Source organism: Myripristis murdjan, chromosome 17, assembly GCF_902150065.1.
Source record: "Myripristis murdjan chromosome 17, fMyrMur1.1, whole genome shotgun sequence".
In the NCBI taxonomy this organism is placed as follows: Eukaryota; Metazoa; Chordata; class Actinopteri; order Holocentriformes; family Holocentridae; genus Myripristis; species Myripristis murdjan.
Window position 1 is genome coordinate 14,694,982 of NC_043996.1, and position 26,081 is coordinate 14,721,062.

General features: G+C 43.8%; 2 protein-coding genes across 2 annotated transcripts; one reads left to right on the top strand and one right to left on the bottom strand.

Moving 5' to 3' along the window:
- Positions 1-1,504: 1,504 nt before the first annotated feature.
- ptger4c (prostaglandin E receptor 4 (subtype EP4) c) lies at positions 1,505-3,189 on the top strand. Its single transcript, XM_030074014.1, has 2 exons — positions 1,505-2,368; positions 2,587-3,189. The coding sequence occupies exons 1-2, from the start codon at positions 1,505-1,507 to the stop codon at positions 3,187-3,189; spliced, it is 1,467 nt and encodes a 488-aa protein (XP_029929874.1).
- A 3,047-nt stretch (positions 3,190-6,236) lies between these two features.
- Positions 6,237-24,265, bottom strand: LOC115374869 (glial cell line-derived neurotrophic factor-like). The gene is made up of 4 exons (XM_030074015.1): positions 24,086-24,265; positions 20,022-20,150; positions 7,211-7,430; positions 6,237-6,742 (listed from the first exon to the last, which is right to left on the bottom strand). Exons 1-4 carry the CDS (start codon positions 24,263-24,265, stop codon positions 6,237-6,239), a joined length of 1,035 nt encoding a protein of 344 aa, XP_029929875.1.
- Positions 24,266-26,081: the final 1,816 nt, after the last annotated feature.

Below are 26,081 nucleotides of genomic sequence, written 5' to 3' on the forward strand. Positions count from 1 at the left end.
ATGTGAAAGTCAATCCAAAGATAACACTCTGTACAGTGTGTTAACATCACCCCTGTATGCGATCAATATCACTGTCAATGCATTCCCATGAGTCCTCTCCTGCAGACATACAGGACAGCAGTGCAGCTGCCTTGCAATGTGATTAATAAAGTTTGTCAGCTGGAAGCAATTTCAATGCAATCAATGTGTGGGCTCTTAGATTTGTCCAATGGGATCAAGCAGTGTGTGTTTTTATGTCCTCAAGGTTGCACGGTACAGATCACATATCGTGGGATGTTGAATCTTACAGAGTAACAGTTACCTTTGCAGTTGCAATTATCATTGGATAGAGGTATTATATTAGGTGAGATTATAGGCTATACAGTTTACAGTCGCTGAACACACTTTATAACTGCATTCAGGTTTCAAATATGTTTTTCCACGTGAAATAGTTAATACACTGTGGATCACTTCATTTTGCATGTCGTAACAGAGCGGACTGTTGTCTGTTGCAGCTTATTGGGTAAATGTGGAGTTACAGAGCCAGCATCATTTGACGGCTGACGCGCTCTGCCCCTCGTGCTAATGAATTAAAGCGCTGCAGGGTGCTGACCTTGGTGCTGAAACGTTAGTGACGTGGTCTGCACCCATCCCGCCCGCCAGTATTAGACACTAATAGGATATTCACTGTCCTCTCTGGGTAACGGAAATTCGTTTTATTTTTAATAGTTGTACTTTATAGGTCCAATTACTAGCTCTCTGCCCTGCTGCTCTTCACTCTCAGCGGACACGTCCCATCGGTATGAGTACCACTTATTGTACATCCTGGCAATGCATACCTTGGACGATGTCATTTCAGATTTTGTCTTTTAGCTTTCATTTGGCAGAGATGTGTTTGAAAAACCACAAAGTCAAGGGACAAATTAGTTAATGGTCCATCTGTAAGTTTCTGCAAGATTTTGTCTCTTACATTTAGTAATCGATACATTTAAAAAAAAAAAATGTTAACATTTAGTCAGGCATCCGTAGTTGTTCAACGGATGTCTACGTAGAAGTGTTTTGAAGTTCTGGTGGCAAATGACAGCAGATGCAGGAACATTTCCCTGGAGTTAATTGAACTGACTCCTCTGGCATCTTGCCGTTTAAATAATATATTCCGTGCAATGAAAACGGTCGAATATTGATTCTTTTATCCTCCTGCACAAAATGCTAAACGTTTTAAGGGCACCTGGGCCCCGATGCACGTCACCCTCCTGACATCAGCACACCGCTTAAATACCCGCAGCGCCAAAGAGTGTAAATACAACCACACACTCATGTGGGCGCACCGGTGCCGTAGAAACTGCACACAAACAAACTTCGAGAGAATGCCCCACATCTTTTATGAAGAACGGCATTTCTGGATGCATTTTTATGTTGGTCGAATGATTACTTTGACTAACGTTTTATAGCTTCTGTGACAGCTTTCGAAAACACTAAATAAACGAATCACACCTTTGCATCCTCTGCACATTTGACTTTAATAATGATCAACGAAACGCTGCTGCCTGGCGAACTGGACACTAACGTCTCTGAGCCACCGCCGCTGCTTCTCTCTCTTAGTCACAACATCAGCGCCTTTCCTCCTCTACGGCTGGAGTCCAAGTCTCTGGTCATCTCCTCCACAATGTTCGCCGTGGGAGTCCTGGGAAACCTCATAGCCATAGTTGTGCTGTGCATCTCCAAAAAGGAGCAGAAGGAAACCACTTTCTACACGCTGGTCTGCGGGATGGCCATCACAGATCTGCTGGGGACTTGCTTCACAAGCCCGGTGGTGATTGCCACCTATGTGGCCAGCCGCTGGCCTGGCGGAGACCTGCTGTGCCATTTCTTCTCCTTCTCCATGCTCTTCTTCGGCTCGGCGGGGATGTCCATCCTGTGCGCCATGGCTGTTGAACGTTACCTGGCTATCAACCACGCGTATTTCTACTCTCAGCACATAGACCGGACAATGGCACGCTTTGCGCTCCTGGGTATCTACTTGGCAAACGTGGTGCTGTGCATTATGCCCAGCTTTGGCTTTGGGAAACATGTCAGACACTTCCCTGGGACTTGGTGTTTTCTGGACTGGAGAGCGACGGATCCAGTCGGCGCTTCCTACTCCTTCCTGTATGGTAGCGTGATGCTGGTGCTGATCGCAGCAACAGTTTTGTGTAATTTTGCCGTGTGCAGGTCGCTGGTGGGGATGAACCAGAGAACCAGGATTGTCAGGACGGAGATGTGCGTGCAGGGAGGCTCCCGGCGCCGCTTCCCACGGCTGCCGTCGGTCACCTCAGCGGCGGAGATCCAGATGTTCTGGCTTCTGATCTTCATGACCATCGTTTTCCTGGTCTGCTCAATTCCATTAGTGGTAAGAGGAATGGACTAAATGATTAGCACGTGATATTCTATTCTATTCTATTCTACTCTATTCTATTCTATTGTTTTATATTCTACTGTTCTGTTCTATTGTAATTTATTTTATTCTATTCAGTATGTGTATCATAGTTCGAGGGAAACTGTTATTCAAAGGCTTTTTTCAGAAGCCGTCATTGACACGTCCTCCTTCCTTTTGTCTCCACCTGACAGGTACGAATCTTTGTGAACCAGCTTTACGGCCCCTCTTATATTCCTGCTGCGGGGAAGTCTGACTTGGGCAGTGACCTTTTAGCTATCCGCTTCGCCTCATTCAACCCCATTTTAGACCCCTGGGTGTACATTTTATGCAGGAAGAACCTGCTGGTAAAGGGCTGTGAGACGCTGAAGAGGATGGTCGGCCAGGTCAAGGACGGCCGAGGCGACAACATCGGCTGGGTAGAAGGTCAAAACTCTCCACCGTCTTTCGAAAACAGCAACGACACCAGTTACGCGTCATTACGCACAGCCAACTACCGGAACGAGGTGGAGCACCAAGTTGGTGTCTCGGCGAAATCTTTTGCTGACTTTGCAATGAGACAAACTTGTGACTACGACAGCTTTCACCCGTTCAGCGTCCAGCCTAGCGGGTTGCTTGGGTCTGAGGAGGACATCGCAGCTGCGTCCAAACCAACAGTGGCAACACAACTTGCAGGGTTCAGCGGCGCGCGCTCTGCAGCGTGCCCCGCCGTGCCGCTTCACTCAGTCAGGAAAACGGATATTGTCACGTGCACTTTTAGCACGCCGAGCTCCTGTCAGTCAGAGAAATGCCTCTGATGGACATGTGTTTGTCTTGGATCTGGTTAGAAATATGTGAGCTGCAGCCACTGCACAACAGCGACATCAGCGGTGTTAAGTCAGTGTAAGAAAACATCACTATGCCCGGTGTTGAAATTGGAAATTTAAACGAAATCCACATTATCAGAGTTAAATCAACATTTTTAATAGTTTTGAACAACCGCCCCAGAGCAACATCAGCTCCAATCAGCAGCCAAGTCCCACTAAAAAAGGCCGCAGAACAGATCCAAGTCAGTGTGCTGTATAGGCTACTGGTGCGAAACACAGTACAGGAGCACTTGTGCAAGTGCTCGAGCACATGTGTAGAGAAATCTGGTTTTGCCTGCAGAACAAATGCAGTGAGAACACAGAGGGACTTAAAGGCGAGCAGAAAGTTTGTGGAACCACATTATCATACCCCATGGGTACAAATGAATGGCGTGAAGCGCTTTGGGGTTCATACAAGTCTGATCCACTCGTGAATCCATAAAGACACAGCAGATAGTTCTGCTAAATATGTTTTCTCGTGTGTGTGTGTGTGTGTTGTGTGTGTGTGTGTGTGTGTGTGTGTGTGTGTGTGTGTGTGTGTGTGTGTGTGTGTGTGAGAGAGAGAGAGAGAGAGAGAGATGATGTATTACCCAACATTGCACTAAGTGCACTTTGTATGCTGCTACATTACTCTGTGCCATATACCGGTGTTGCATGACGCAGGGAAAACTGAATGTACCTTTACCGTTTTTTTTTTTTTGCTACATCTTGTTTTATATTTGCATTTAATATTTCAAAAACTTTAAATGGTCAAGGTGAACAGACCCCTTTGGGCTTAAGTGTTGAAAGCTGTAGACTATGATCTGTCGTGTTTGGTGAGTGTGTTGCTGAGTCTGTCGAAGAGTTACGTCACTGAGGACAGAAAACCCTGTACAACCTCCACGCAATTTTTAATAAACAATTAAATAATCTGATTTATTTTATTTCATTTCATTTTGTCTTCATTAAATAGCAGGCTATGTGGTTGACGAGATTGGAGGGAAAGCTGTTGTATTTGACCCAGCTCAGGAGCCAATATTGAAGTATGTTGAGAAGAAATGTTTTTAATTAATTTCAGTTCACCTGGGTTAAATTAATATTTTTTGATTAAACCAGGAAATCAGCGGGCTGTCACAAAGTGTGACTGCAGTTGCAGCAAACACTCAGCAGGTGATGTTTAGGAGAACGGCGCCCTCTTCAGCTAAATATGGTTACGGCAGAAGAACGTCTTGCTCCGCTTATTTTCAACCAACAGGCGGCGCTACAACATAAGGGAAAACTATCCCTCATGCTGCAGATGCCCAGTTTTGACCAACTATGACAATCAGATGAAAGTCAGTTGGAGAACACCATTAAAATTTTACTCATTTTAGCTTCATATTCTGTCAGTTAAAAATGAAAACAATGTGCGCTGTATATTTATAAATCTTTATTCCCTTAGAGAATAATGCCATACAAAAATAAAGGAAAATCTGTATAATAATAATAATAATAATAATAATAATAATAATAATAACAATAACAACATTAATAATAATAACAATAACAATAATAATAATAATTTCTTGTATTGATCTAAAATATGTAATTATATGCAAGATACTAGGAGTGTGTAACCGTGTTGGGTTTCTGTGTTTCCTTTTGCCACTTTGATAGAAAAGATGCTGAAGTCCTTTACTGCTGATGTTCTGGTTGCTTGCTCTACATACATGCTATCAGTGCGCAGCTGGCTTTCTTATTTTCCAAACTTCGAAAATAAGAAAGTCTTCAGATATAATGACCTGCTGCCAGCCACAATATTAGACAGTTGCAAATCCCTTCATTTTGCTCTGGCCAATCACAATGATCACTGCTGTCAGGCTCAATTACGCGAAGAGCTCTGGAGAATATCTATTGATCAGATTTATTATATAAATTATATCAGAGTCAACTGGGTTGCTGAAATCCTCTCCATTAGCATAAAAGTTTCTTGTATTAGTTTTTTATTGTCTTGGGTCAAATGTGAGAGGAAATCCGACCTTTGGGGCAGTGTTGGCTTCGCTCTGACGCACAAAATCAATCCATCACAAACAAAACAATCCAGTTTAACAGTCATTCTCCCCACATCTGCTTCACATGAGCTTTTCAGTCTGTGTATATGGGCCATTTGTGTGAAAATCTGCACCTTTACAAACAATGTATGTGAGCAAAAGTAACCAACAGCATGAAAACTGAATTTTGACAATAAATAGATATTTATCTACAATACAGAGTTCATAAAACAGCTCTCATATGAAGCAATAATAAATAAATAATTTATCAGAAATAAATATGTTTTCCTATTCTACAGTAATGCATAAGGATGCATGGCATCCATTTGGACGAGTTCACCTGAACATAGAAATCATACAATGCAATGTCCCTGTTTGTTTTTGTGACGTGAAGAAAACAATATTGAACTTTTGGGAAGAGTTGGCTTCCCCGGTGTTGCACTGACACATCCATCCAGTCACATCAGTCACAATACAGACAAAGTGCCAGTCCTGTAACGGTGTCATTCTTAACTCAAAACAGCTTCAGGGCTTATCCATATATAAAAGTATAACAGTCATATTGCATCTTATAGAGTCTCTTGCGTGAGTAATAACCAAACTGGCATGTATGGTGTTGGTTACCATTTATTCCTCTGAAAACAATTTGTGATGTTCTGACGACCTCACCCTCAGTCTTTGATTGTGGCCTTTGCCCTCAACAAGCCAGTCGCACCCAGCCCACTTCCTCCTTAACAGGAAGTACACAGCAGGAAATGAATAAGTGGCCTCCATCGCTTCCTCTTCTTGCCCTCCTTTATGGTACATCTGCTCCTGTCTGTACTGTCCCGGCCCTGCTCCGTGTGTGTCACAGCGCCCCCTCTGGCCATCTCATGCATCCTGGCTTTCTTGACCGCAGCCTCAACACTGAGCCTCTTCTTCAAACTTCTCTGTTCAGGATAAGTGACATCTGACCTCTCGTCTTTGTCACGCTCTCCCTCGTCCAGCCAGTCAGCCCATACACATGCAGCTAGCCGCAGACAGTGACTGGATGGTCCTCCACGTGGTCTGGGCGTCCATGAAGGAAACCGGCTCGTAGCGGTCGGGCCGGCAGCAGGGGTGGCTGCTGACCTTTCGGGCCGTGCGGCGGGGCAGAGAGCCGTTCTCCAGCAGGGCCTTCAGCGCCAGGTCGTAGTTGGTCCTGGAGGACTGGCAGGAGCCCACGCAGAACTTGAAGAGGACGATCTCGTCCGAGTCAAAGCCCAGCCCCAGGTCCCGAACCCTCATCTCCCTCTTCTCCACACGGCAGTCCCTGCTGCTTTGTTTTGGCTGCCTGCCGTTTTTACCTTTACCTCCACCTCCTCTCTCTCTCTCACCCTCTTTTTCTTTCTTCTTCCTCTTCTTTTTCTTCTTTGGTGAGCCTTTGGGCTGAGGCTCAGAGGGGTCGGAGGAGCGTGGGGAGCGGCCCACCCAGCGGCTACTGGGATGGTCATCCACCTCGTCTACTACATATGGATCTGGAAGAGAGGGAGGAAAGAGAGAGAGGTTGAGAATGACAAAAAGTAAAGTCTGGTAAAGTTGAATAATGCAGTAAAGCAGTATAGCTTCAGATTTTTAAAATTAGAGGGGATGGAGTTTTCCATTAGTTTATAATGGGAAAACCTGAAATGCTAGAGATGGCAGAGATAGGATTCTGGTCTTGTTGGTTGTGATCCTCCTGTCTAGGGGCATTTCAAGGATTTTGGCCAAGTACCCTGTCTCCTTTCATTTTAAAGAGTCTCTGGTATAATGTAATTTCTGATGTAGAAACCACCACACTTTTAAGTCAAAATGATCCATCACACTTTAAGTCTTACAAGGATAAATGTGGATTACAGGACTGTGAGGCGGCAAAGCCCCCAACTTAACACACTTTTCCACTTGAATTCTGTCTAATCTGCTGTAAATAATTCTTTAAAAAAAAAAAAAAAAAGGCTATTCTCTACCGTATAGAGCATGCCAGGTTGAGTAAGGGTCGCTCTCGTCTTCCTGCTCTTCGTCTTCCACCACCTCTGGCAGCGTCACAGGAAGCTGCCTCCCCTCCTGGCCTCCAAGCAGGCCCACAGTGTGGCCCGACTCCGCTCCCACACCGGCCACACCGCCGCCGGCTCCCATTCGAGCTCCTTCCACTAGGGGCAGCAGGGAGACCAGCACCCACAGCAGCACCTACAGGAGACGGATTCACATGTGAGACAACTGAAGGAAATGCTGGGGAATTTCCTTAACACATGCTGAGGAAAACGGAAGGACACTGTTGGACATGTGGCGCTAAGATCATGGTTTTTAGAAAGCTCAGCTGAGGATCTTTTGGGAATAGGCTTTATTAAAAATGTATATCTACAAATAATTCATCCTTTTGGTTTATAGTGAACTGTACAGTGGAGATGAGAAAGACCAGGTAAGGTTATCTGCAGGAGTAAAAGGATGATATTGGGAAATAATGAGAAAAAGATGACAAAGATGAAGTTAGAGAGTCTGAGAATGGTCTGTAGGTTAGTAAGAGGGATCCATGCAAACCTTGGCCCTCGCTGACATTGCCGAGGTCACGTCCTGTCTATTCTTTCTCCGAACCCGCCATCTGGTCCCATCTAGAGAGAGAGAGGGGATAAAGAAGAGGGTAAGGAGGTGAACAAGGCTTCACTCTGTCAATTTTCCAACTCCCAAAGCTCACTTTGAAAAGGATAACGTAAACTAAAGGCGTAACATGCGGGCAACATGGTATCTATACATTCACAATAGTCCAGATACTGTACAAAAACAGCCCACTGGGCCCCTGCACAAGCCGGCATGTCACATAAATCACGTCCTCAATGCCTGAGGACAGCATGTTTATTGTTGCTTCAGTAAAAGACCAATGTTTGCTGCCAACTAGTGTGGCTAGTGTTGGCTTGTCGGTTCATACATCCATACAACAGCCCCAGTCCGGCAACAAAAGGCAGCCGCTGTGATATAACTGTCAAAGGCATTCTTTTGGGTTACTCCTGTGGCAGAAGCACAAGGAGGGGGAACCAGGCATGGCGAGAGCACTCCACGGAGGTCCCGGACAAAAACCACAGAGATGCAGAGCAGGTGATAAGAAGGTGTGTGAATCTGGATGTTTATATACGCGCAGTGTGGAGGCTGAGCTGCTTGTGCTTGTGTTGGCTGTAGAGCACCACACAACCCACAACCTGAGGTCATGAAGTTCCTTCCTGAGCCCGAGACGTGAAAATTAGTAGAAGTCAGAAGTCACATTCTCCAAAAATATAAGCAGTGCATAGCGGTGGCCGTTGTACACATTCCTCCATTATGCTTACATTATCAAAGCTGCAGAACTTTCCAAGCAATACTGCACCATTTCGACAGCAGTGGTGCTGTGTGCATGTAAAAAAAAAAAAAATATATATATATATATATATATATATATATATATATATATTCTTTTAAAATGGCTTTACATTTATATGCCCGACGATATGACTGTCAACACACACGGAGGTAATTAAAAAAAATGATGGAGTATGAGAAAACATTCCCAATTAACATCCTCAAGAAACAAAAGTCAGTCAAACCCATTAAAGGTGGTCTATGTAAAATTGCACTGAAGTGACTAAATTAACTGAATTAGACTAAATTAATAAAAGTCATAACATAAGCACAAAATTTGATGGTTGAGTCATCAGACCCATAAGGACTGTTTAAAATTCAATTGACTCTCACTGATGTTTTTTTGTCAGTGGAGCCTAAATGTCCTCATTTTAATCGAAAGTCTGCAGTTTTACACCTTTTAATTCTGCCTCTCTGCCCTCTGCCCACAGATGTCCCCAGACATCTGAAGCACAAAATACTGCATATCGCAATATATTGCATATCATCAAGATGCCATAATTCAAGAGGGAAAACATGGACTGCAGAAACATTTGTAAATGACAAGCATCTACAACATCTGTCATCTCTAAGATGCTGCAGATAACCTTGGTACTGAACTACAGCAAGACTGAAGGTATGTAAACGTACACATGCACATAGTTGTGCTGTATATCTCATAGGTATGTAATGTGCCATGTTTATGTAACAGTCAAAGAAAATCATAATAATATTCAAAGTGCAATGAGATGGAAGACTAACAAGGTTAGGGGTCATACATCATGATAAGGTCTGTTGATGCATTTTTGCAAGCCAGAATATTTTAGCTCCAGCAATATGGTTGAGGAAGCAGACGGACAGAAAAATTACACAAATGAAGTTACAGGGGAAGAGTTAAAGGCACTGAGGAGTGGGAGACAAGAGAAAAGAGAGAGAGAGTGATAGAGAGAGTGATAGAGAGAGATAGAGGCTGGAGAAATCGAGAGAAACTGAGAATAATTCAGAGAGACAGACAGAGTGCACACCACCACTGCAACTTAAAACCGGACTGTGCTCCATTTCCCCTCTGTCCCTAAACTGATTTAAAACCTAATAGCAATGTGAGGTGGGATGGGGGCAGGGGGAGGGTGAAGGGTCCGAGGGTCTGCAGCATGCAGGCCTTCCTCCACAGATCCCCAGTGGATCCCTGGAGACGTGTCGTTCTGAGTCCTTAGTGCCACAGCTGGGAGTGTTTAGTCTCTTTTAACCTGGTGAGCTGGGAGTCTACGCGGGCCTGTCGGCTGGTTCATTTCACCCCAGCACTCTGGAGCTGTTTACAGCCCAACGCCTCCAGCCCTTTCAGGGATGGGGGAGGGCTGGGGGTCGTGTGGAGGGATGTAAGTGTGCAGCGAGGGGGAAGCTAGGGGGACAGCGGCAGGATGGTGGACTGCACTGGTCCTAAGGACCTAAGAGCTCCACAAGCTTAGTGATGGTGTGTGTGGCATGTATGTATACATTTGCACATGCAACAGTGTGTGTCTGTGTGTGTTTCTATGTGTGTTTAGAAAGCAGAGCATGTGTTTGTTCCTCATTTGGCTGATTAAAGCCTTTGGTTTGTCCATCAAGCTGCATTTCTGCAGCAGGGAGAGTGGAGCTCTTGTCACCTCCCATTTGTGTTGTTGGTGCTCTGTGCTCCCTTGTTGTTTGCAGTTAGTTAAATGGGTAAGCCTCTTGAAACAAGAACAACCCATAAGGCCAGATCTGAGCTACTATTTCCAGAGCCTTTTTGCCTGTTGCACACAGCCATTACAAAGGTTTTTTAAGCACTGGGACAGCCTGTGGATTTAACATAAAAGATATTTATAGATAGAAAGATATTTACAGCTAAACAGCAGACTATTATTATCTTTTGATTATAGAGTTTAAAAAATGTTTAAAAAAAAAGAGACTCAGAGAAAAAAAAAAAGTTCAATAGGCTCCATATCAAGTGATTGTGTTTATAATTGAGTTGACTGCTTATTAGAGTTGCCAGAAAATTACCTTAATTTGTTCTGTTATGTAACTGCATTTTATTAAATAATAAATTAATAAGCAAGGGATGCCACTTGTGGTTGTAGAAAAGATGAATCCATGTTTTGTAGCCCTTTGGCATGGGAAAATCACTAAAAAACACGGATTCATTGAAAAATAAAGCATTTATTAATATTATGATGTAGCCCTACCAATAGAGTTGTTACATTTCACTGTTCAACTGTGCACACTGAGCAGTGCATGCATCCAATTTACATTCTAACACAAATAGAGTAACTATTATTGTATATCAGACTGTAACAATACAACAATATATCATTATCACTCATATTTCCAACAGAGACATACCGCAGGGATCTAGACGATACTATAACAGAAATGTGTTTGTGATTACTGCCAGTGATCTAGGTGGCTATACTGTTACATCCTCAGACCTGAGCTCTGCCTCCATCAAACCTCGCACACACTGAAACAAAAAGCTCCAAGCTCGCCGGCGTTTCGCCTCCCTCTAAAAGCCAAACTCCTAAGAACCTTCTCCAGTAATGGGCTCCCATTAGAGATATTTTGTTCTCTACCATGTGTGTTGTGTGTGTGTGTGTGTGTGTGTGTGTGTGTGTGTGTGTGTGTACGTGAGGTGTTCTGACCTGCAGCTTTAACCTGTCACTACCACAGCGCCTGATTGCAGCAGCGAGGAGAAAAACAGCGTACAGTAAATCACGGCCGGCTCAATAAAAGACACCTGCAGTGAAAGAGGAGATGCGGGAGAGAGAGGCAGAACACCAGGAGAGCCGTTTGATCGCTACCAGACATCGGGAGACCGGCGAAACTCCCAGAAAACTCAGGACACTGATGCCCCCTCTACATGCATGTGCTCAAAACATGTTAATCCTGTAACTGACAGTTGTCTTTTTTGATGTCCATTTAGCGGTTTGCTGGTGATTTATTGTCATCTTGCCATAACTATTTCTCAGTCCTCTCAGTCTTAGGTTTTGGGCCAAGTGCTTAAATTTCTCAATACATTTTTTTTTTTTTGCATTTAAACAGAATAAGCACTATAAAATACACACTAACATACTGATGCTTATTCAAATCAATCTCCATACATTTTTTTTACCCTCATCACATCTTCCCCCTTTCTTGTGTCTCATCTTCATCATTTCCACATATGCTGTGTGCCCTTTTATATATTATGTCGTTTTTCTCATTTTACATTATTTATTGTGCTCTGACTCAACTTATTCACCCTTCAGCAGATGTGTGCCCTTGCATCTACAGTATGGTATATCTGAACCTTATAAGGGATTGACGGAAAAATGAGATCAAGCGGGAGATGGACAGAGAGAGACAGAGAGCATACATGAAGAAATCTAAGACTGAATGATGAGAGGAGGAGAATGCAAAGCAGAGTGGGAATGGGAAAGAGAGCAAAAAGAGAATGAGAAGATGGAGAGATTGACCTGTTGAATATCAATATTGTGATATGTGACTAAATATCATTTATCATTTGTCATTTGTGGCCTTTTTTGGTTTCAAAGGAGCATTAAAGTAAAGGGATGAAATTTTCTTACGCTGTTGTAGGTGGTTTATTATTTACCTCCTCCTGCTTGGTCATCATATCCACCTTACTGATGACTGTTGATCAAAAATCTCTTTTATGCAAATACCAACAGCCATCCCTGCAGTATCATGGCAGTATCAACATCCTGGTAATTGGTCAAAGAAACTGTGATATTTGATAATTGCAAGAAAAAGAGAGGAGTGAAGGGAGAGTGTTTGAGCGAGGGAGGAAACAGGAGAATGAGAAAATGAGAGTTCAGAAAGAGGGAGAGAGAGAGAGAGGGAGGGCAGACTGAACTCGGGCAGACTGAACTCAGTCAGGCTGTAATCCCATAATCCCTGGCAGGCAGGCAGGATGTAATTGCTCGTTAGTGCCAGTTTCCACTCTTTAGGAGGCCTGTCACCGGTGGAAAACCACAGAGCGCCGCCAAAATGAGAAACAGATAGCAGGTCCCATGCCTCAGTTCAGATAGCTAGGTAGGCCCCCCACCACACACACACACACACACACACACACACACATACTCTCTCTCTCTCTCTCTCTCTCTCTTCCCCACACACATCCCTCCCTTCTCTTTCTCTCACACAAACATACACGTATACTCTCCTTCTCCCTCTCTGTCTATCTCTCACTCTCTCCTGTACACACACACACACACACACACACACACACACATTTAGGCACCGAGGGGGCAGGCGTAATCAGAGGTGTGGACACCACAGAGCCTGGAGGAGTGGGAGCAGAGGTGGGGTGGATCAGGATGACCTCACCAGGAGGTTTTATTAACCGACTGACAACAACTGGGACTGGAACTGGTGGGGATTCTTCCAGGGGAAAAACAGAAACTATAGGATGAGAGAAAGCAAAACAGCGAGGCAGACTGTAGTCAGCGGGCCGAGTGGAATCCGTCAGGCGCAGGGTGACTGACTTTGAATAACAGGGGTGGGTTGGGCTGAGGCTGATTCCAAGCTGCTGTTACTCGCTTTTCTCTCCAAAACCGCTGGTGCCAAAGCAGGTGCTGTTCACTAAGCTTTGACCAAGTGATTATACTCACTCATGTTTCTGTAACGGAGCAGCTTTTTAGTGCACTTTAGTTTCTAAAGTATGTTTTCAAGGTCAGTCGTTTGGCTTTTTTGCTTTTACTTGACCACATTTTTACTGATGCATTGTACGTAGCTACATTTTAAATCACATCCATTGCAAAATAAACAAAATAAACTGGCATGAACATAACTGTGCATTTTATTTTGTCATCTCTGATGGTTCAACTTAAAAGAATCAAGTTGGATCTCTTTTGTTATTTCTTTAAGACATGCATGGAAAGGATCACACACAACCTTCTCTTTTCTAACTTGTTGGAAGAAAGCACATTGGCAGTGATCCACTCTAGACTTGATTTTTTTTTTCTCTATTAAATCTATTTAAGTCAAATTGCAGCGAGGTAACAGCACTTGTACATGAGTGGGAGGTTTCAGTGCACTTTCCACCCCTGCTCTTAACTCCAAGGTGATTTTGTATGAGGCTTGGTGTGAGGAATATTTCATCATATTTAGGAATGTCATGCGTAAAGTGCGTTTTTCATGTAGCTGCTGCTATCGGCCAGGCGAAGGCCAGAATTATTTGCACTGCTCACACAAAACTGAATCAATGCTCCAGCCTTTCTAGCCCTTGGATTGGAACTGTTTAACAATTCAACACATTGAAAATACACAGCCTGAATATGACGACCCAATACCAACACTGAAGATACAGTGATCTTTTAGTTTTAATCTCAAATTTTATCTGGCATCACTTAGCTGGTGATTATTTACTTCCAAAATGATCGTGTTGAGGGCTAACTATTTGTGGATTAGAGGGAATGGGACTTAATTCGAGCTGGGCCGCAGGGTTAGAGAGTGAAACCTGGATCTCATTAGAAGTACCTGGTAGAACTAAACACTTTTGGTTGCCTGATGATAAACCTAAATGATCAGTGATTTACTCCTCTGACCCTGCACCTTGGGTTGCCAGATTCTTTCCACACCAAAGAGAAGAGATCCTGGGAAACGTGTCTAATGGCTCTTCAGTGGGATAAATGAAGCACTTTCAGCGGAGTAAAATGTGTTTGAAGTAGAACAGCGGTGGATTAACATCCTCACATATGCAAGTTTAAATTGCTGGCCCTCGCCAAAAGTTCTGTGGAAAGTTACCGAGAACTGTCGAACCTCCGGGATCGTAAGGTCAAAACAAGCACCGTAAAGTGGATGTTTCTGAGGGTCGTAAAAGTTTCATTCATGACCAGGGTGCTGACCTTGAGCTGCAGCCCCGATAGTAAGAAGGAAGAGACAGTGAGGGTGAGAGCAAAGGAGAAGGAGAGAGATGTTGTCACAAGGGAATTAATTCATCCAAAAGGCAGTATTTGTCACTGTCCCAGCCACTGAAGCCACCAAAGAGTTCAAAACAGAAGCAACTGGCCGTTTTATTAAAGAGATACCCAAGAATGTGGCATAAATAAATAAATAAATGAATAAATAAATAAATAAATAAAGCTGAGCGACACAGTAACAGCTGTCTCTATCATTATAATGTGCACGCCAGTGAACAGCATGATCACCCTCCTCTCAAGTACATTAAAGTGGCAGACCACACAAAATACAAATATATATATATATATATATATATATATTTTTTTTTTTTTTCCTATTCAAAATTCTTCCTGTTGTGAGATGGATTGATACAGTTTGCTGGTGCTTTTAGTAAGGAAATAGTTCCAAACTCATTGCTGACAAGGGTTGTGGATTATATTGGCTGTCCGTGCCATTGTTTTTGGAAAGAGGTGTTGCTGCTGAGTTTTTCAGATGTAATTTTTTTGATGGTTTGAGCTCCACAAGCCCATGTCCATCCAGCTCCAGTGTAATGGGGTGAAAGGAGACAGGCAACACTGCAGCAGACTGGAAACTCTGCACACAGAAACTACTAAGATGGACAGATTACACAGCTAAATGGGACTCCTTAGCTTTTTTTTGTAAAACTATTCCTTTTAAAAATATATGTACATTAGGTTGATTTCATTGCTCATACTTACTCCCTTGATGAAGGTCTCAGTTGCACAGTTTCAGACACTGTGAATCTGGTAAGTGGGAACTTTCCAAATAATTGTTTTGCTCGATTGCGTGTCCTACTAATGACTACTTTTCTGATTTTATTTGATGTATTGCTATTGTTGTTGTTGTTGGTGGTGGTGGTGATGGAGACCAGTTGTCAGTCAGTTGTCAGCTCTGGCTTGGTTGATGACTAAACCAGAGGCGGTGCTATTAAGAGGATAAGGAAAGCTTAGCTTTGCCAAAAATGAACCTTCAAAAAAAATAACAATAATAATAATTTAAAAAATAATGATATGATTTTTGTCAGTGAATACTGGCAGACATTAAAACTTACAAAAGCTGTATGCGACTTTACACCTAAGATTCACCTTGATGGCTGTGTATTGTTTCCATAGGAACGACTTTGTTTACTTCAGTGTTTCTGCTGGCTTTCTGTAGCTGGATAGTTCACTGCGTGACTCCATGCTGCCTTCACAGGAATGGGACGTCAGAGTACCCTTTATAAAAATGTCACCAACAATGCGTTTAGTGTGTCAACTTAGGAAAATTGATTCTCAATTCCTTGATATTTCCTTGATATAATTAAGAGTTTCGTCTTCTTGAGAGCATTAAATTTTCCCAAGGTTACATCATGAATGCCGTGTTGTCGCCGTGCCATACTTTGTTGACAGTCCCCAAGTACCTATTAGCTATCTATCAACAGTATGTTTGTGAGATAGCTTTCTCTGCGTCTAAATTATAGAGCTATTGACACTTGAAGACCTGAATAACTGTCAAATATCCGACATGAAACTGACATGAAAGCATGACAAGCTTCAATCACAGCAGCACCATCAGCTGGCTTGATTCCAGCTGAGCTGAGGTCGTTTCTACCGCTGTAACTTTTCTCTTTAGCTCTGAAAATCTCCAAACATTGTCATAGCTTGGGCACAGTAAGCAGGTGTTCAGCTGTAGTTCCCATGCCGACAGTTTATGTGCTGTTAAGGACCCAGCTCTCACAACTTGTGGGGTCAGGGACTGGAGAAAATATTCATTGCACCTTGTTTCATGTACAAAGCAAGATGAGGACTTTCTTCGAGTGCCAGTGTAGCTGCTGCATTATCGTGACTTTAACCTCCACATATCTGATGCCCCAGCGCTGCCTGTGCATGTGACTTCTGCCACATATCTGTCATCAACAATTAATTATTGAGACACTGCGGTTTGTTCCCTAAAAGCCTCACCAGTAAAACATAAATCAAAATGTACATGCAGTCGAGATCATAGGAAGACTAATGACCGGTGGTTTGTTTAGCTTTCAGTTAGTCTTGTTTTGTTTTGTTTTGTTTTGTTGAATGAGTCATTCATTTGATAAATGGATTTTAAAAATCCCCACAAAGAGCAAAGTAGCAAGAGAGGGGAGGCGAGAGGAAGAACAGTCTCATACAGAGTGATGGAGAGAGATAAAAGTAAAGAGAGAGAGAAGGAGAGAGAGACAGAGAGACATAGGTTCCCTATAATGCTCCTTTTTTTCTACTATAGAAAAGTCCCATAATGAGCCTGCTGTAGGATTTTCCACATCAGCTGTAACTTCCACAATGTACAATGGCCTCTACAAGATTAAGGGTGCAGGGTCACTGGAAAGTTTGGCTGATGAGCGCTTGGCACTAATTACCAGAAAACCACCGTTCAACAGACTTGGAAGTATCTTGTGACTCCTTCATCTACTACATCGGGCCCGCTTTCCCATGAGCGCCTCAGCACAGAGACGCAGACAGGCCGGGACACATCTGCCTGTGCGTCCTCGCTGTCTCGCTCCCCTTCACTTTGTCTCTCACTGAGGCAATTCCCAGTGTCCCTGACCCCAATAACCCAAATTCCATCCTGATTAAGTTGGTTTTAAAAGGAGGCCACACAGAGAACCACAACAGAGCCTCACCTTAAATGGGAACACATTTAGCAGTGTTGCAGCGGTGATCAGAGGGTAGGATTTCCCTTGCCAGCTTTTGTGAGGACGGCCACACTTAAAGAGCCACGTCGGTCCTAGTCTGACTTCTTAACAACAATCGTGATCCAATCTCTCCGTCACAAATACTGGTTACATAAATGTGTACAGGATATGCTTTGGCATGGTAGAAGTCGAGGCTGACACACTCCCGTACTCTTCTGAACTGCTCTGTGAAAGCTGCCATGCACAGGTAATTGCATCTTGTGAACACTTGGCCAGCATGTGTGTTTGCAAAAATCAACGTAAATCCATGAAAATTTGCACACTTGAAAGGGACGATTGCGTTCCAGGCACATTCACATTCTGCACAGTGCCTCTCTGCTGCTTTGTTGTGACTGACAGCTCGGACCAAAGTATAGAGGGGGATCAGCAATTGTCTGAAAGTTGCATCACACAACACAGAAACCCATTCCTTGCATGTGAACTAGAAAACAGTTCTCAGAATTGGACCTGAAAACGTCTTCCAGCTTTGAACACATTTGGTATTAAGAGGCAAATTTTACGTAATTAGAATAGAGTAAAACAGTAATTTTAGTGAGTGTGAAAGTATTCACAAGATGGAATTATGTGTGTGTCGTAACTTTCAAGTTTCACAGAGCAGGTTTTTTTGTTTTTTGAAGTGGGAGTGAATGGTGGTAAATTAGCCTTGACTATCAAAACATCTTCTGTACTCACTATTGCAACTCATATCTGCGATTGACAGATATGATCACTGCTGTTGATGAGAAGGCAGACTGGGATGGTCCTTTAAGAGGCCAGAAGAAGAACAACAAAGAGAAATCCAGAAGAAATCCATACATTCAACAAACAATATCGTCTATTTCTCTATTTCTGTTCCCACTCTCTAACACTGACACTCAGCTATTTCCACATATCCACAACACTATTCCCCCCTCACCTTTCACACACAACCACGCATACATACACATACACACACACACACACACACACACACCCTGTCTCCACAGCCATCGCTCTTCTCTCACCATCCCCCCGTCCTCTCGACCTTCTCTTGCTCCCATCTCATGTTGTTATTTCTTCAAATTAAGCCCACACTGGATCCTGGAGAGCAGCCCTCAGAAAAGTGGCCATCAGTGACACACTCACACACACATGCACACACACACACACTCACACTCACACACACACATTGGCCATTAGTATGTCTTGTGTCTGGATGAACCAGCGCCCTCCAAAGTGTTTCCGTGTCGCCCGCTTGAGCCCCAGACAGGCTCGTTCTAATGACCTGGCCTGATAGTTCAAAGCGGCCCTCAGACGCCATGATTAATGAATCTGACCTGCTAATTTCAGAAGAATACAACTTATTGTATCAAAAAAGAAAAAAAAAAAAGCACTCACAGACCCAAACACTGGACTAGTTAACATTCTTCTGCATTTTGAGAAGAAGTCGTTTTTTGAAAGAGGGAGATCTTGTGATAAGGACAGGAGTTAGCATTATGTTTCATCAGCGGTTCAAAAAGTATTAAGTGCTGCTTTGTTCTAAAATTAAGCCGTTTGAACTTGAAGAAGCCAAAGCGCTCCCCAAAATAACAAACAAGTCAAGATTAGAGAAATAATTCCACTGGCGCACTTACACGAGATCGTCTACCGCTACAAAACTGAGGCCTGAAAAACAGAAGTAGCATGGGAAGCATTTGTCTGAAAGAATACATCTAACAAATTGAAATTCCTTTTTGTCAGATCATGCCTCCTTCAATTTGCCCTGAAGGAATCACTGTGGTTCACTGCGTCCTCTAAGCACTTCCAGATTGAAGTTGCCCTGTGGCACTCCAGGTTGCATAATCAATCTCCTTCTCTCTCTCGCTGTACACCCTCCATCAGAGGCGGTACACAACAAGCAGGGTCACATTACACACTCACTGTGACACACGTTTGAGGTGAAGTCACACCCAGCAGAAGATGCCATCCCTCTTTTATTGATGAGGTTTCACTGAAGAAACCTTCATCATGGATGCTTAATCAGATCAAGACATCCCGGGCTGTTTAGGATTTATTATGAATTTGATAAAAAGAACAAATTCAGCTGCTTTTGGAATCTGATCTAGTATGAGGTTTTCTGTAAATATATGCTGTTTTTTTGTTTTTTGCACATACGCACACACACACACACACACACACACACACACACACACACACACACACACACATACATACACGCACATACACACACTTATACACCGGCTTCGATCAGCATCTAAACTTGTTCTCCCTCCATTTCTTCTTTTTTCCAAGTCAGGCATCAGTTTGTAAGGTGAGGCAGATCAATAAAGTGTAAACTTAAATTAACTTAAATTTCCCACAGAAATATTTCCGAAAAAATTGTGACATTATCCACAAATTGTGCTGGATTAGTTGAGTCATTAATTTAACCCTAAACCTTGAAAAAAACCCATCCTTTAGGTCACTGGCCACACACCTGGAAGCTTTGTGAACAGTCAAGTCCAACTGGTAATTACAATAAACTAAACTCAAATTAAATGGTAATTGTCATGTTGCTGCATTGTCATGTAAATTCGGATATTTCTCCTACTGACTCTTGCTAGAGCCTCTTTTTGAGCCTCAGTGCAGATATACAACCTGAACCTAATGTATCTAAAAAGAGTGACGCTAAACAAAACCACATAAAAAAGATGTTAAGCCCGTAACACCAAACAAACTGCACACTAGTTCCCATAAAGCCCCATGCCAGTTAAAACACAGCAGACCACATGTTGGGAGGCTGCTGCTAAAGAGAACACGCCGGTCCGGTGTACCTGACCCTCAACAGGGCCGCCGACCCTGTGACCTTTGACTGCAGGAAGTGAAAGCTGTGGCAGTGTGACAGGGGAGTGTGAGATGCCTGAGCGAGAGGCTCTCCTCTCATGTTCACCTTCTGAGCAAACCTGGGGGCTCAAAAGACATGAGAGCAAAACAGCTAGGTTGTTTCATTACATGTTGAAGGCATTTAGCAGTGGGAGCCTGTTGGAGGTGTGTGAGATACCTCAGGTAATGACAAATCTCTCACACACACTAGGATTCCTCAAGTACAACAGGTAGCAGTTTGGAGACACAGGGAGGCTGAGGAAGAGGTCGAACTCAGTGTGTATGTTGTCAAACTGAGCCTCTTTCTTGTTTTGAGTTGTATTGCATGTGTATGTGGTTGTACATGCATCTGTTTGTGTGCATGTGCTAGTCACGCAACTGAATGAGTGAGCGAGTGAGTCACTGAGTGAGTAAGAGAGTTATCTAGAAATAAGTGAGTCAGGGATGTGCAGGTATAATGTCATTTCTTCTACATCTCTGAGTTGACAGTCCTGACAGAGAGCATGAGTCTTTGGGGTTGAGAGTAGAAAGCTGATATGCAAAAACACTGATAAAAAAAAAAAAAAAATACGATGTCTGATCTCGTGACCTTGGAAACACCAACGTTGAACCCATTCCAATGTGTTTGCTCTGTTAACAGCATCATTTGAAGAAGCATCGCAGGACCACAGTGAAGACATGATCAAGACAGCTTCATCTGAGAAGGAGGGAGAGTTGCTCGTCTCCCATCATGGGTGGGGGGGCTTGTTTTGCTATACTTGTGAGGACTGACCTGTTCTGTGAGGACAATCCAGGGTGTGGGGACATTTTGGGTGGTCCTCACAAAGGAAACATGCCAATTTTGTCTTATTGGTTAATGTTACAATTAGGGTTAGGGTTATGATTAGGGTTAGCCATGAGTTGGCTGTGGCTAAGGCTGGGAAAAGGGTTAATGTAATGTAAGTCAATACAATGTGTGGATGAACAACACATTGATATTTAGATTTGCAGCCCACCACAGCAGAGGGTCATGCTGGATACTGACTGCCTCTGTTTCCTCGCCAGCAATGAGAGAACACACACACACACACACACACACACACACACACACACACACACACACAGAGAGAGAGAGCGAGAGAGAGAGAGAGAGAGAGAGAGAGAGAGAGAGAGAGAGAGAGAGAGAGAGAGAGAGAGAGAGAGAGAGAGAGAGAGAGAGAAAATATAATTTGATTTATATTTTTTCCCATTTTACAGCCACATTTTCCAAAATCGTCTATAAAAATACCAGGAGCAAATCAACACAACCACTACCAGACTTAACAAACATTACGACCAAGACCAGCCAATAAAACCGCAGCGCACTCCCAACAAATCTGGGTCGCGGTGACCCGACGGTCAGGCAATCCTTAAACAGCTGGCAGGTGCGAGTAAAGAGATTTAGAGCTCAGTAGCGGACGCTGGTGATGCAAAAAGAAATCCGAGGAACATCAAACAAGCAATTTTCACTGTTGTCACAGCAAACATCAAGACAAGAGCTGTGACCGGTAGCAACTTATATTCTGTCAGCCTGGTGCCATCAGAGGGAAACTACTGGGGGATGCAAGGATACCCAACTACAGCTTGATTTATTCTTCAAAATAACTTTGTTAAAAGTTGTCTTGCATTTCTCTAAGGTGTCACCAGGTCGTATATATTAAAGAGGGAATTCTTGCAGCGTGAGTTTGTTATAAAAAAAAAAATGTATGGTGCTTTACCGGTTATCCTGCGCGTATTGGTCCCGTCCAAGTGCGCACCGGCGAGGTCAGGAGAGCCGCTTGATCCTGGTCGGGTGCAGGTCATGTCTTGGGATATCCAAACTCTGCGACGTGTATATATTGTTTAAAGAGACATTATTCGAGTGCTTCCAACTTTTCAGCGTAGGTTACTTCCTCGAAGGCTGAAGAAATCCCTCTAAAAGGTGTTCAATGTGAAAGGCGCCTCCTCCCTGTTTTGCGCGGCCGAAACCTTTTTCTGTCGCCGGTCCCCTGGCTCCGTGCAAAGCCTCAGCACCCTGCACAAGAACAGAATGGGTATAGCAGACTGTTAACCTGTGTGCTGACAAGAATATAGACAGCCAAAATATCTTAACAAGTCCACTACTGGAAGTCTAAGTCAATATTTCTGATGATGTCTAATGAAATGTTGAGTTCAAATGGGGTTAGAAATTCATTTATTTCAGCTGCAGATCAACTTGTTTACATAATTTTCTTGAATCAAAAGACTGTCTTAATGATCTGCCACATCTGCTCCCTCTTCAAGACACTGCCACACTTGTTTCTGGAGAAATCCTGAAACAAGTGGAACAATCTGTTGGAAATAAAAGAGACTATCTCAGCCTCACTGGCAGAATGTTGTATCTCTTTTAAGAGATTTAGATTTTAAGACTGAACATCAGACCGAATGACTTGGGAAGATGGATATGGTTATTTTTGCAGTAGACTATGCACAGCTATCCAGGACAGGGAAAATACATTTTACCACGCATATCTTTAACTGCCGTAGGAAAGTAGAACATAGCCTATATAACATCTAATTTGGGAGGGTTTTATGTTTGGGGTTACATAAACTATGCAACACAGTGAGAGCGAGCGAAAGACGGAGAGGCAGCCAGGCAGATAGACGGGCAAACAGAGCAGAATCATAAAAATGTTTGCCCTCATCTGAAGTGCAGTGGAAATCGATACTCTCGGTGACTCTCTGACTCGCGCCCCAACATTGAGCCAGTTTTTCAGGCATGACGTCCCCTCTCCTTACCCCTCTCCTTACCTCCAGTAACCTGTTCAGTCTTGCCTCCCAAAACAACTTGTATGGCTAATGAGTAAATATCACTGCGCGGAGCTCTGGCATGCATGTCTGGGGAAAGTCAATCCACGGTCTACACAGCATCAAAAGCTCTCGAGACGCAGAGACTTCTTACGCGGTCCGCGGTTGATCTATGTTATACTGACGAAATCACACAAACGGCTATGTTTTTCCTCTGTGTCAGCTGGCCGTGAACCCATCGGGATGCGAAGTTCAAACAGAAAGTCACTGTCCTGTCAGTCAAAATGTCTGCACGTCATAATTAAACATCAAAACTCTGTGCGTCGCGCCTTTACGCAGCTACCGTCCACGTCTCCAAAAGCTCGTCTAGTGCTCTTTAAACTCTCTTACGCTTACTTGGGGACTAAGGTATCCAGTTATCGGAGACTCTGCCGCTTCAGTGTCTTCTCAGGAGTCTACTGTCAGCTACTAAACAATGTCTACAATGCCCCGCAGGACTGGAGGCTATGCGTAAAAACTCCACGCCGCTCCGCCTGTCAGAGACTTTGTGAAACCGGAGCGCAGTGGCCGCTGTTCAAAGTGCTGTGATCGCCCCCCCCCCCCTCCTTCTCCAGCCACATAGCTCAAATGTCTTTTTGTTGCTCGGAAAGGAGGGAGGGAGGGAGTAATTGTCATACAGGACGGTCATTCAGATTTTTTTTTCCTGCCGTGTTTGAATGTGTCGAGGATCCAGCAGCGGAAGAATCTGGCGGCGTTTAAGAACGGGTGAATCTCTGTCTCACTGTTTACACGCCAGTCTCATAAACGTTGCGTGTTTTACTGCATTCCACCTGGCGCACGCACGCACGCACGCACACACACACACACACACACGCATGCATGAACGCGCAGCCATGTGTGCACGCACATTGAGGCCTGCATATGCAAACACATACTGTACACACACTTGTGCATGTTTGCCAGCCTCCTTATATTTACACAGTCATGCCCTGGCCTCTTCAGCAGACTGTGTCACCAAGTTGACTGTCAGGACTGGGTGAAGGATGGAGAAGGGTGGGGGTTTCAGGGATGCCCTCTGCCCCCCCAACCGCCCCTCCTGCTTTTCCCCTGGGGCATGAGCCAGTCACCTCATCACCTCTATGCACCCACCAGAGGCTCATGTCTCAGCTCTCCCAGCGCTCTCCACCCTGCAGTTTTCTCCTCACTCTGCCCAGTCACCCACTCCACCCACCCACCCTGCCAGCCCCAGCTCCCTCCGACACGAAAGGGCCCTCCAGCTGAGGCACTCCCTGCAGGGCAAACAGTAAGGCCCGCTGAGCACAAAGGCTGGGCAAACAGCTCCTCCGCTCTCCTCTCCGGGCGCACTGTCCACGCCACAGTAGCGAGACAAATGCAGGGAGGATCCCTGCATTTTGCCATGGTGCTATTAATAGTTGTGGCCGACAAGGCAACAATGCACACAGCTGAGGTGTATGACATGCAGGAATGCACCATCATACAATTAGGATGAGCCCGGGAACCACAGGAGGGAAGGTTGAAGGGTGTGTGTGTGTGTGTGTGTGTGTATGCATGAGAGAGAGAGAGAGACCTGTTAAGATGATGAAAGAGTACAATATTGATGACCTAGGTAGATAAGAGCCACAGCACACATTACAAAAGCAGCCAAACTTATGGGAAATGTAATGGCACATGCTGAATTGGAAAAAAGAAGAAGAAGAAAAAAACTTGGATAATAATTTTTGGAGAGAAAAAAAAAACTCAATAAAGCCAGGAGCAGGGCAGCAGTGTTTCAGCAGGGGGCATCATACTGCAGGCAGGCCTGGGCCTTTAAGGATTGTGAGCTTTTCAGATGTGTGTTGGTTATCATCCACCACTGTGATGGCCAGTGATGAACTGTGAACTTACCGTTTGTACATCCACAGTTAAACCCAATTCAAGTACACACAGATGCCATCAGCAGGACATACACTCACCTTCACACACAAGCTGTAGGGAAATCTAAGCTGGCAAGCTCAAATAACACAGAACATAAAGGGCTTTTTAAAATTCCTTTCATTTCCCCACACGAAAATAAAATGAAATTTATAAAGACAACAAAAGGCTTTTATGATTTGGACGACTTCAGCGATATGTTTTTCCAGGAATGTTTGTGGAAGGTCGTCCCTGTATCATTCGGAAAGCGCTGGTGTCTTTCTGGGATGTCCATAATGGTTTCCATGGATACAGGGTGCTGGTGTGGGCCTTTGGAGCCACTCTGAGTCCACTGAAATCTGTGACCGGATCAGGGGGGTCGGGGGGTTTGGGTTTGGCTGTGTCTCTGGAGGGGATGGGGAGGGGGAAGGAGGGGAGCAGAGAGTGGCTGTGCTCTTCCAGATGTGAAAGACAGTTGTTAAGTTTTTTTTTTTTTTTTTTTTTTTTTTAAAGAGTTGTTGTTCTCTCCAAGGTTCCTCTAGTTCCTTTTCAAGGCGCAGGTCATTGCCCTCACTCTTTGTCCTTCCTCTCTCTCTCTCCATCCAGAGGTGCCTTTCTCCTTTGGGCCCAGTCCAGCTCCCAAGGTTGTTTTCTGTTTTTCAAATGGGAACTACCCACCACCACTCTGTTCTATCTCCAACCCCGGGCCAAGTGTGCAGGACTACAGTCCAAACCAGAAGAGGAAAACAGTAAAACTCTTAACAATGTGTTCTTATATCAGTTCAGCAGGTGAATTCAGCACATAAAAACTCCAGTCACCCGTTTTACAATAACCTACAGTTCATCAGCACATTTCAGCCCAACAGGTGTCCTCCAGACTTTTCATTTTCTCCAGTCTGGTTTTATCACTGTTCATACAAACAAATCATAAAGCAACCAAGCTCCAACATATGGCTTGATTAGAGGCAGCGTGGATGGATGAAGGGTGGGTGGGGATGATCGCTGAAATAACCGTTTCCAACATATCTATCTATCTATCTATCTATCTATCTATCTAGATAGATAGATAGATAGATAGATAGATAGATAGATAGATAGATAGATAGATAGATAGATAGATAGATAGATAGATAGATAGATAGATAGATAGATAGATAGATAGATCTATATCTATAAATATAGATATAGATATATATGAACTGCATGTCACAGTGGGGCTCTTTTTAAATGTTTGTCTATGTTATGTCCTCGATTTTTAGCTTTTATGTTTATTGAATGGGCTCTATGTGTTGTGTTGCACTGTAAGTGATAGAGGA